This window comes from Sinocyclocheilus grahami, unplaced genomic scaffold (assembly GCF_001515645.1).
Source record: "Sinocyclocheilus grahami isolate Dianchi unplaced genomic scaffold, SAMN03320097.WGS_v1.1 scaffold285.1, whole genome shotgun sequence".
NCBI classification, from domain to species: Eukaryota; Metazoa; Chordata; class Actinopteri; order Cypriniformes; family Cyprinidae; genus Sinocyclocheilus; species Sinocyclocheilus grahami.
The window spans coordinates 395,127-408,398 of NW_015505464.1; the positions used below are offsets into that span (position 1 = coordinate 395,127).

The 13,272-nt window shown below is 34.9% G+C and overlaps 1 protein-coding gene across 1 annotated transcript; it reads left to right on the forward strand.

Annotated features, from left to right (window-relative positions):
- Positions 1-374: 374 nt before the first annotated feature.
- psmc4 (proteasome 26S subunit, ATPase 4) lies at positions 375-7,194 on the forward strand (the record flags this gene model as incomplete). The annotated part of the gene is made up of 10 exons (XM_016292458.1): positions 375-479; positions 617-803; positions 1,421-1,567; positions 1,682-1,791; positions 1,868-1,961; positions 2,123-2,290; positions 2,717-2,793; positions 5,906-6,074; positions 6,583-6,638; positions 6,773-7,194. Coding segments are annotated over 10 exons (1,227 nt in total), but the record flags the coding sequence as incomplete, so codon positions are not given.
- Positions 7,195-13,272: the final 6,078 nt, after the last annotated feature.

Below are 13,272 nucleotides of genomic sequence, written 5' to 3' on the forward strand. Positions count from 1 at the left end.
CTTTACCGTGTGTAATAGTTTTGTAATTGTAATTCATGTAAATTGTGTATTTTATCAATATTAGTTTTATTATGAATTTCTTGGCTTGTACAGTTAATGTGCGTAACAGTTAATTTGTTGTCTTTTTTTTCTCTACAGGAGGATGTGCCGGCCCTGCTAAATTCAAGGCCCCAGACCGGCTTGTCTTTCTTGTATAAATAATACAGCAGGGTAACTGCTTGAATATGCATTCATTATGATGTGCTTTACCGTGTGTAATACTTTTGTAATTGTAATTCATGTAAATTGTGTATTTTATCAATATTAGTTTTATTATGAATTTCTTGGCTTGTACAGTTAATGTGCGTAACAGTTAATTTGTTGTCTTTTTTTCTCTACAGGAGGATGTGCCGGCCCTGCTAAATTCAAGGCCCCAGACCGGCTTGTCTTTCTTGGCTCCTGAACCAGAAGATCTGGAGGACCTTTACAGTAGATATAAGGTTTGAATGTTTGTGAGGTGTTTTATTTATTTATTTTTAAATGTGTGTGATTGACATGCTACTAGTTTATCACAGTATTGACCGCTGAATATGGACTCTACCACACTTGTTGACACGTAATCACTTCCACACTGCAGAAGTTGCAGCAGGAGCTGGAGTTTCTGGAGGTGCAGGAGGAGTACATTAAAGATGAACAGAAGAATCTGAAAAAGGAGTTTCTTCATGCCCAAGAGGAGGTGAAGAGGATACAGAGCATCCCTCTGGTTATTGGGCAGTTCCTGGAAGCAGTCGACCAGAATACTGCTATTGTGGGCTCAACCACAGGTAAGAGGACTGATCAGTATAGGGTTTGTGCAGGTCTTAAAAAGGTCTTAATTCACCTTTTCTTAAATTAAGGTCTAGTAAGGCCTTAAATCTGAGCAGAAATTCTCACATTCATGAAGCCATGCCATTAAATGTTGCATGCACTGCAAAAAATGATTTATTTTTCAGTATTTATGTTTTCCAATTCAAATATATAAACATCCTTAAATCAAAATACATTTACTTGAGATGCGAAATGAAGATATGAAATCTTGTTTTCTGAGAAATTGAACAAAATTGTTTATGCATAAAACAAGAAAAGATATCAGTGAGGTGTAAAAACTGGTTTTCCCTTTGAATTAAGCTGATTTTTCTGACACCATTGGCAGATATTTGTTCTTGTTTTAATCATAAACCGATTTATGATTACAGAATTATCAATCTACTCCAATTTCTGAATTTTCAAAACTGTTTAATATAACATGTATAATGTAGTTTCAAATGTATACTCTATGCAAGCACTGTAAGTTTCTTTGGATAAAATCATGCCCGATGCTTAAATGTGCATTTGAAATTTGTAAATGTTTATTAGTTCAAACTACAATGTCAATAATACTGTGTGCTTTTGATTCCTTCAGGCTCCAATTACTATGTTCGGATTTTGAGCACAATTGACAGAGAGCTGCTGAAGCCCAATGCCTCTGTTGCTCTGCACAAGCACAGCAATGCTCTGGTGGATGTTCTGCCTCCAGAAGCTGACAGCAGCATCATGATGCTCACTTCAGGTATTCTTTGTTTATCCTGTATTAGGGATCTAGATTGCACCTTATTTCTGAAAAGCTCTTGCACCAGCTTTATTGTTGTCACTTTTAATGTGTTTCCTCTCTATTTGACCCCAGATCAGAAGCCAGATGTGATGTACGCAGACATCGGAGGAATGGACATCCAGAAACAGGAAGTGAGGGAGGCTGTGGAGCTCCCCCTCACACATTTTGAGCTCTATAAACAGGTGAGTCTATGCACGCAAGTGCCTGTGGGTGTGTAGCAGTCTTGGTTGTCCAATCACATTCTGCTTCTGTTCTCAGATTGGTATTGACCCACCCAGAGGAGTGCTCATGTATGGCCCGCCTGGCTGTGGAAAGACTATGTTGGCAAAAGCTGTGGCTCACCATACCACAGGTAGGCTCAAGTGTGGTTAGAGGCCTTTCAGCCTTTATGCCTAAATTTGATTTATTATTGAGCTTTAAAGCTCATTCCTGAACACAGACAGAAATAAATGACTCGATCAGAAGCACATGGTTATATTACAACTTTTCTAATTGTGATTTAATGTTCTACAGCGGCCTTTATTCGTGTGGTGGGATCTGAGTTTGTGCAGAAGTATCTCGGAGAGGGTCCACGCATGGTGCGAGATGTCTTTCGACTGGCCAAAGAGAACGCCCCGGCCATTATCTTTATCGATGAGATTGATGCGATTGCTACCAAGCGATTTGATGCACAGACTGGAGGTATGCATCCCTATATATATATATTGATAATAATAAAAAATATTTCTTAATTGATAAGTAATATTTCTTGAACACTAAATTAATATATCAGTTTGATATCTGAGGGATCTTTTAACACTAAGGACTGGAGTAATGGCTGCTGAAAAGTTGGCTTTGCAATTTAAGGAATAAATAAAATTTTTAAATGAAAAATTATTTTAGTCTGTAATAATATTTCACAATATCACTGTTTTCACTGTTTGATCAAATAAATGCAGCCTTGTTGAGCATAAGAGACTTCTTACAAAAACATTAAATTACTGACTCCAAACCTTTGAAAGGTAGTTTACATATTGCACAAAAAATCCTTTCATGACATCCTGACGGAGACCGTTTTTTGTTTTAATGAGTTTTGTTTGCTCATTTTTCTGTTTTCTATGTTTGTAGCTGATAGAGAAGTGCAAAGAATCCTGCTTGAGCTGCTCAATCAAATGGATGGGTTTGACCAGAATGTGAACGTGAAGGTTAGAAAAAACATTTTGGTTATTCTTTATAATTTTAAACATATTTTTATGGGAAAAAAGACATGGAAAATAACATGAGAATATTTAGAGAAAATTTATTTTTATATATATTTTAACTACACCCCCACCCCCCCAAAGCATCCAAAAATTCAATTACACCGGTAAAGAAGTTATTACACAAAGGCTAAGACAGACATATCCACATATTTTCACATACAAAAGCGCAACATACATTCACATATCAATCAATCAAAGTGAGAGGTATTTAACATTGCCTGTGCAAATATTTGGTTATTTTCCAGAAGCTGTATAAACGGATCCCCAAATTTTATGGTAGTTCTTTAGTTTGCCCTTTTATACTGTAGGTTATTCTTTCCAATACAATATAATGTGCCAGATCTTTCAACCAATGATCAATGGATGGACCTTCTATGTTCTTCCAGTAGAATGCTACTAAATGGCTTCTCTTTTTCATTCAGAATGTTTAGGACTCGCCTAATATTATGAGTAACCTGACCATTCTTGATAAATCCATTTTGGTCTATACCTATAACAGATGTTAGACATTTCTCTAATCATGTTTGTAGAAAGGTTGCTTCAATCTTAAGATGTTTTCAGCTTTTGTTATGGAGAGGGTATGGTATTGAACCCTGAGTTTAAGAAGTTTATGATTTATATTATTTGAAATGTCTAAATAAGCCTTTTCCTCGGCAAGCTTGATTTCTTTTTCTAATAAATTTAATTCCAGCTTAAGTTCATTAGTTTTTGACCTGTTATAACAAATGATCTGACCTTGGATATATGCCTTGAATGCTTCCCACCTTACAGTAGCTGACATTAAATTTTTATTCTTTAAAAAAAAAAAATATTTATCTGTATTACATTGAGTTTGATAAAATCAGGATCATGTAACCATTTCGGGTGCAGGTGCCAGTGACAAGTTTCCTTCATATCACTTATTGATTTATAAGCTAAAGAAACTGGACTATGATCTGACATAACAATAGAGTCATGCTGACATAATGTTACTCTTGGAAAGAGCTCATTATAAATTAGAAAAAAAGTCAATATGAGAATGACCCTTCATCACTGTAGAACAGCATGAATATGTTCTTTTATTAGGGTATAACCTTCGCCATGGGTCACACAGATTAAGTCCTATTTCTATTCTTAGACTATGTGTGTTGTGTCTAAACCTGTTGAGCGGTTAAGGCTAGGAGATAATGTGCAGGTAAATTCTCCAGCAATTAGCAATTTTCCTGGTAAAGAAGACAGTAGAAGAAATAATTTTGCAAAAAAAACTTAGACAATCTGTATTTGGTCCATACACATTTGCCAAAATAATGTTTTCATTAAATATAGAGCCTTGAATTATTATGTAACGTCATGCTGTGTCCTGTAAAATCGTAGATACGTTAAGTGGAATTGACTTATGTATTAAAATCATAACCCCCCTAGAGTTAGGAGAAAATAAAGCTGAATAAATTTGGCTATTCCAGTGCCTTTGTATTGGCACCATCATGTCATTTGAAGAAATATGTCATTCTTGCAAAAATACAGTTGAGGGATTAAATTGTTTGATTCTAGTCATTACTTGCTTAATTTTAGTTAATTTCCCCAAACCTCTCACATTCCACAATGTTATTTTTAACTCTGAATTGGATTCCATTACAGTATTAGTGCATAAATTGAGAAGTGCTCGCCAGCACATGAACGTCTTGACACAAAAACTGAAGATTCAACACTTTGTGCAGCATAGCGCGAATCATGAGTATGTGTTCTACCGTCATATGCTCCCACAAACAAATGGCTCAACATATTAGAAATTGAACAACAGCCTATAGCAACAACTGAAAAATCCAAGAGCAATCAGCTTCTCAGATTCAAAGTATTCTGTGAATTATAATAAAGACAATAACAGAAAAATGATAGAGATAATTAGAAGTCACTGACCACAACCATACTGAGTCTCTTTGAGTCAATCAGTCCTATTTCACTCTAAATACATTATCAGTCCCAAACGAGATGAGATAAAGAAAAAATATTTAGTTACGTGACATTTTCTTTCCCCTTATTCGGTCTTACTGGTTGAAGGATTGCAAATGAACTTTTCCACCTCATCTGGGCTCTCAAATATATGATCTCGTTCTGTGTGCGTGATGCGCAGCTTCGATGGAAAAATTTTTCATATCGGATGTCCATGGCTTTAAGCGTTTGCTTCACTTCGTAGTATTTTTCATCTTTTCAAATGTGTCCCTTTGTGCGATATCTTGTAAAAAAAATTTGTAACTTTGCGTTCATTGTATGTTACCTTGCCTTTAGCCCACCCGATTTGTAGCGCTTTGTCTTTATCCTTGAATTCAAGAAGCGCATAATGAGTATTCTGGGAGTGTTTCCGTCTCGATGGTCCTGTAGGCGGTGCACTCTTTCAATGGTTATCGGGTTGGTAAAAGAATCCTGTCCCAATACCTATAGCAGTCATCTATGGAGGAATCCCACCTTATCTGCGCCCTCAGGGAGACCCACAAGACGCACATTAATGCGACCGCTTAGATTTTCCTTTGAAGTTTCACCTGTTGCTAAAGATTGTCTACAGTACTTTGCAGTACGGACACCTGATCTTCTGTTACTGATACGTTGTTCCGCCGTAGATGGTCTGTTAGAAAATTCCTTGACTTCTTGTTTAACCTCCTGTATGGCTAAGGGGATTCCTGTAAATTTGACTGAAAAGTCTTCTCTCATACTTGTGATTGCACTCGTAATGTTACTCTCTAGATTTTTGTCGATATTTGTGCTGGCTTCTATACCCTCGTATGTCAGGCTAGCTTGGTGATTAGCAGACTCAGCGTTGGCGACATATTGATTTCCATGTTTTTTTTCCGTTGTACGTTATGTTGTTTACAGTGATTTATATGTATTTGTTCAGTTTGAGGTGATTTAAGAAAGAAATTGCCGAATGTTGTAGGAGCTTAATGGACACGTCATGTTGCCGACATGTTGGATCCCCTTGGTTTTTTTGGGGGTTTTTTCAATTATGTTGCACTTCTCCTTCTGTTCTGCTTTAAAACCATTTCAGCCATTGTTGACGGTCTGTTTGTTTTTTCAATGACAGGTTATCATGGCCACCAACAGGGCTGACACACTGGATCCAGCTCTGCTGCGCCCAGGTAGACTGGACCGTAAGATTGAGTTTCCTCTTCCTGACCGGCGACAGAAACGGCTGGTGTTCTCCACCATCACCAGCAAGATGAACCTCTCAGAGGAAGTTGACCTGGAGGACTGTATCCTGAACCTACATGAATTTTCTCATTAAATTATTCATTTGGAATATATATATATATATATATATATATATATAACCGTATTAACACTGCCACAAAAAAAAGATTATATTCTCAAAATTTTTTTTTAAAACAAATTAGTATGTTTGTTCAGCACAGATTCATTAAATGAATCAAAAGTAACAGCCAAGAAATTTTATGATTTTGGTGTCAAATCTTGAAAAAAAAAAGTGTCTGCTTTGATGATTTTTAATAAATATTTCTTGAACAAATCAGCATGTTAGAATATTCAGATTTACCCTTACAAGAATAATTTATTTTTAAATTTGAGTAATTTTTCACATTATTGCTGTTTACACTGTATGAAATAAATGCAGCTTTGGTGAGCATAAGACACTTTCAAAAACATTTAAAAAAATGTTTTTACAGTCTCTTGATTTAGAAGACTGTTATGCCAGACTTTCAAAACCAAATAAACGTTATACAATTGTCCTTAACCAAAATGCAGATGTTGCCAGGCCTGACAAGATCTCTGGTGCAGATATCAACTCCATTTGCCAGGAGGTGAGTTAGGACAGACTGTATGTTCATAAAAAAAAAATGGTCTTATATATTTTTATTTGTATTTTATTTGTGATCAGAATTTCTTCAAACATATATGTTTTTCTGTTATGATTAATCATGTTACTTGTCTACAGGCTGGTATGCTGGCTGTGCGTGAAAACCGGTACATTGTGCTGGCTAAGGACTTTGAGAAGGCTTACAAGACTGTTATCAAGAAAGACGAGCAGGAACACGAGTTCTACAAGTAGAATACACCTCGACTAGATATCGGCATTAGATTTTACCCTGTTTGTTTCAGCCTTTATTTGTACGTACAGTGTAATATTGAGGACATAAAACTTGAACCTTGATTTAAATCTTAAGGGTTTACACTGCTTGTACTGGGACTTTGATTTCACAAGATTGTTTCAGATTCACATATATAAAATATGGATGGAAAAACAAACATGTACATCTGGTGAGCATTTTATGTATTCTGTTTAATGACTCCTCAAAGAACCATTAAAATGTTTTCCATAACGACTCTATATAAAGATGTTTTTGATGATAACCCTAATGTGTGCTGGCAGATAATAGTTTCTGTGTGGACCCTGTTTGTTTCAGCCTTTATTTGTACGTACAGTGTAATATTGAGGACATACAACTTGAACCTTGATTTAAATCTTAAGGGTTTACACTGCTTGTACTGGGACTTTGATTTCACAAGATTGTTTCAGATTCACATTATATAAAATATGGATGGAAAAACAAACATGTACATCTGGTGAGCATTTTATGTATTCTGTTTAATGACTCCTCAAAGAACCATTAAAATGTTTTCCATAACGACTCTATATAAAGATGTTTTTGATGATAACCCTAATGTGTGCTGGCAGATAATAGTTTCTGTGTGTTTCTGCTAAGAAATTAACAGGATGTTGATATTTAACAACTAAACAAGTTTCACCCTGCAGGTACTGGTGCTTATTTTCAAAAGCTAATTGTCGATAATGTGTCCTGTAATGTCAATTCATGTCTGTAAAGACAGATGAAAAATACATCTGTTGAGGCTTTTTGACCTTTAATGACCTTTACTTTAATGATTATTCAAAAGCCTTTTTTTATTTCTGAAATTTGGTCTGTTCAATTCAATCTGTAGGAACAAATCAAATCTTGTCCATACAGTTTAGAATACATAATTGTTTGGAATACAAAATTCTGTCTGAAGTGAAAAGTATAACTTTTCCGCAATTTAAATGTTAAAAAATAAAAAGTTCTGGAATTGTAGATTGATGAAAATTCAATGAACTCTTAATGTTCAATTTAAAAATAAAATCAAAACACTTGAATTAAAAAAAAGAAGAAATATTTTATTTGTTTATGCTGTGCGTCCTCATTTTTTGTGTAATTATAACCGCCTACAATTCCACAACCTGGACTTCAAGAGCAATAGGCTTTTTTAGAAAGGAAAATGTTAACGATAACAAAGGAATTAGGAAGAATTTACAACATTTTGTAAATATTATGTAATCGGGTAATCATTCTAAAACTACAATAATTGTACGTATTTAATAATTACAAAAAAATGAATCTGATTTTGTAATCCAGATTACATATAACTAGTTACTACCCGGCACTGCATATAAACATAAATCACCTGATGTTTCTGAGAAACCTTCTGAGAATGCAATTAAACATTTATTTCAAACCAAACCTTTTTGATGATGACTTTCACTTTCCTTGTTTTGGTTCACAAGCATTTCAGCCTCCATTTGTATTACTGACTTTTACCACAAGATGGAGTTTGGTAATAAATAAAATGTGCCTAGACCATCTGAGTGTTGTGCATTGCAGTTCACTTATCAGTGTCCATAGTGATATACCTTGTAGACTAATCAACCCACCATTGTCTTGTACATTCAGGTTTGTCTGAAAGAACAGGTTCAGCAGGTCTGGATGGTTTTAGGACAGATCATGTGAAAGATTATCTCTTGTGCCGCCACCCTACAATGTAACATCACTACAAAACTCTGCTCTTTAATATCACTTATGAAAAAGCTTAAATTGGCATTTAGGTGTATTTTAGTAAATGCAATTAAAAAATAATTATCTCACCCAGTTATTTGGAGTTGCTGTCCATTAGGCTCAGTCATGTTGCACAGCTTTATTTATTGTATGCTGTCATTTTCCTCAGTTTATCAGTTGGCAAAAGTTCATCAGTTACCAGTAATTATGGTTGGATTATGATCTTACCTGCACTTGATGTTCAACTAATAAATATGTTTTGGACTTTGAGACAGTGACTTTGTTTGCACCTTATTTGGACTGACAGGAATGATACTGAATGATCTATAAATGATTGTATAGATAAATGATTATAGTTCAGATGATGTTCTCAAGTCCACTATATTAATTTGCTGATGTGATTTTGTCACAGACTAATATGTTTACTAGTATGTAAAAATGTTTCCACCAATCATCCTGAGGTGACAACAGAAGTTTGAAGATTCTGTTTCGTTTAAAAACATAAAGGATTTACAGGACAAACTCAATTTTGAGGTAATGAAGTGGCTTTCATGCCTGACTTGTAATTTGGTTTCTGGTCCTGTTATTGGTTGTTAAATGATCAGTTTCTGTTTTTATACGTCTTTAAATAAGTTGTTTTGGGTGGAGGCATGTTATAATGAATTAATTATTATATATATATATATATATATATATATATATATATATATATATATATCATGCTTGCATATTTACATCTATTGTTTCAGTTAGTTTGCAGCTTTTGGCTATTGTCTATTTTAACATCAGTGTTTACTGAATTATTACTGTGTTTTTATATGTTTTAGTAAATAACTAATGATGTTCAGTAAAATTTCTGCATTATGCTTAGTATTTTTGAACTGGTTTCTTTCATCAGGTAAGTCTGGTATTCGGTTTCTTAATATTGCCCAACATAATGACACTGAACTTAAAGTAAACAACAGGCTCTGCAATTCAGGTCAGATAAATATCTATAACACCTGATAAGAAGATTGTCATGTGTTATTGTAGTATTAGGTGCTGGAGAGGACAAAAGTGTGTTTTGTGTTTATTATTTGTGTACCCTCCCCCTAAAATCTATTAAGAAGTTTCGTTGTACAATAGACATGTGCGGTATTCGGTAATGCTGTATATCACGGTAATGAATATGTTAACATCAGTGTTTACTGAATTATTACTGTGTTTTTATGTTTTAGTAAATAACTAATGATGTTCAGTAAAATTTCTGCATTATGCTTAGTATTTTTGAACTGGTTTCTTTCATCAGGTAAGTCTGGTATTCGGTTTCTTAATATTGCCCAACATAATGACACTGAACTTAAAGTAAACAACAGGCTCTGCAATTCAGGTCAGATAAATATCTATAACACCTGATAAGAAGATTGTCATGTGTTATTGTAGTATTAGGTGCTGGAGAGGACAAAAGTGTGTTTTGTGTTTATTATTTGTGTACCCTCCCCCTAAAATCTATCAAGAAGTTTCGTTGTACAATAGACATGTGCGGTATTCGGTAATGCTGTATATCACGGTAATGAATATGCACGGTATTGTTATCGTGGGCACTTCTAAATACCGTGAATAATTATATATTACAAATTATTCCGAATTTTGAATGCATTTTAAGAATACTTTTCCCATCAACTGGTCAAAATGCACAACACTGCTGTATGCTGTATGCTGGTGAGAAGCGCATTGTGAGAGACGCTATGGATGAAAGAGCACTTTCACTCTCTGACAGCAGAAGGCGCTAAACTGCAAAAATGCAGCCGTTACCCCGGAAACAAAGCAGCAGCACTACTTTCTGTTTCTGAAACGAGTTTAAATGATTTAAACAGCCATTCAGATTTGTGTGTTTGCTATGATGTTCATCACAGCGCCAAATACTTAAATATTTAGACTTAATAGGCTATTTATTTTCTAACTTTTTTTTTACATTTTAATCTGGACTACAACATGCCCTAGATATTGTTTTGATTCTTTATTGTTCGGTCACACTTTACATTAGGGCTTCATTAGTTAACATTAGTTAATTCATTAGTTAACATAAACTGCCAATGAAGAATTCTTCTGAACATTCATTAATCTTAGGTATTCCAATATTTAATAACACGTTGGTGAAATCGAAAGTTGCAACCGTGTTATTTAATGAGCTAACATGAACTAAGACTTGTATTTTTTTAACAAAGATTAATAACTTCTGTAGCAAATGTAGCTATTGCTCATCGTGAATGTTAATGCATTAACTAAGGTTAACTAATGAGGTCTTATTGTAAAGTGATGCCTATTAGCCTTTATAGTTCTTTTGCACTTTAATCTGTGTAAAACTTTTAACTTTATACATTTTTTGTATTGCTTTATTGTATTTAAATGTTCAGTTATTTTTGTTATAAGGAAAAAGTTATTAAACCTGTTATACTGTATTATGACAACACTTATTTTTTTTTTAAACTAAAGTTCAATATCGTGATAATACCGTATACCATGATAAAAGGATGAGCAATTAATCGCAACATAAAAATTTGATACCGGCATATCCCTATTGTACAATATCTGGTTGTGTATGTCAAGCATCTGTGTTCTGGACCGTTCACCCTGATGGCTCTATTTTCACCTTTTGCCATTCAAATTCATTGTATTTTGCCGTGTAGAAACCTTTTGCGTAAATAATTGGTTGGTAGTTTGCCATTGGCAGAACGGTTTAAGTAAATTTCCTAGTGGATAGATCAAATTTGGCTATTTAAACACTTCTTGGAAGGCATCATGAAGAAAGAAATTTCTTTGAAGATGATGTAATTTATAGTCTGACGATGAGGCTTAAGAAACCTTGACTTTTTGTCATCCTTTTGTAGGTGATTTATAAACCGCTTAAAGACCAGAAATATTTTTTAAACCCTGTGTGATTTGTTCATTTGGAAAATAAAATTCTTTGTATTTGCCTTTTAGAGTCATCATTCAGGTTAGTTCTTAAGTGCATTTAGATAAGAAAGTACTTCCAGCTAGTCCTGTTTTACTTATTGCACAGCTATTCCTGATAATAAATTGCTGTGCTTTGTTTTCCTGTGAGAGTCTTTGACTCCTTTTTTTTTTTGTTATGGGTTGACGTTTTTAGTCCCATAGGAGCTTATCGCTTGGTTACAGATCCAAGCAGCAGGTTGTCCTGCTCGCTCTATGGGTTTTGCTCTCCCTGTAGCTTTGTGGCATATAGGGCACAAAGTAGGAACAGCAAAATGCAAAATGGGTCAGTGAAAATGTGTGGTTTTATGTGGAATCTCATTTTAAACCATCAAGGTCAAAGAAATTATATCCGTTGAGGGTTAATGGATAATTTCTGCTCTACAGTGGCACTGCAGCAGAGTCAAAAGCAAAATGTTTGCTGGCCTTATAACATTCTAACTTTGAGAAATGGTACGAGTTTTAGGCATTGAAAACCATTTGAGTTTTTTTCTGAAGAACTTAATATGTTCCTGACTTTGCTTACTAATATTTGGCATCTGTCAGTTGCAGTTCTTATGTAACAAGGGAATTAACCAACTAGATGGATTCTCCGACTAGTTAGCCCCAGAAGAGTTTGGCTTTGTGTTCTTGCTGTCACCATAGTATGGAAGCTGTGCTCTGATGCCTGTTCAATCACTGGATTATGAGATCCAGGTTTACTGACTCATCGGAATGTTTTGTACAAAGGCTGTGTCCAACATTTTGCCTTCACAAGCCCAGGGCTTGACAGTGTGAGCGTTTCGCTCGCAGTTGTCAGTAAAAGTAGATGTGTGCAAACTGTAAAGTATTTAGGAGCGTTTATGCGAATAAAGTCCCTTATGAAAAAGTTTCATGAAATTTTAATTTTTAATGAAATTTAAGGTAATAAAAGTCTTAAATATCTTAAATGGTGTAACAAATGTCTTAATAATAATTTTAAGGTGTCTTAAATTTGGGGTTTGAAAATAGGAATCACTACAGTATGAGCGCTGTACAAAGAACACGTCAGTTGCAAGTTCTACAGGCTCACGGTTTCAGAGTAGTTCACAATCTATGAATATCATGCATTTATTTAAAATGATCTACAATCTACTGTTAATGAATTTAGACAATGTTTACTTAATGGTGTATATGTTAGTGCTGTGTTCGATACATCTATACGACAATGTATCGTCACAGAGATTTGACAATACGAGTATCGACACAGCTGGCCCTGTATCGATATTGTGGCACGTGTGCAGCAGTGGACTGCACTTAATTTGAATACAAGAACAACGTTTAAAATTGAGCAGAAAAGTGTGAGGTTTCTAAAAAAATAACGAATAGAGCATAATATATAGGCTATAACAAGGTTTAATCTGGCCGCAGAAGAACACAACTGGGTTGCCTGATATAAAGAGACGTAATACCCGAAACAGAGCTTCCCACTTGAGCAATACGGAAATATCTGCTAAGTGAGCTACTTATCTTTTGGCGCTTTTCCACTGCATGGTACAGCTCGGTACGGTTCAGTTTTGGGGGGTTTTCCACTGGGTACAGTACCTGGTACCTGGTACTTTTTTTAGTACCACTTCGGTTGGGGTTCCAAGTGAACCGTACCGTTACCAAAACGTGACGTGTAAACTCTGCTGATCAC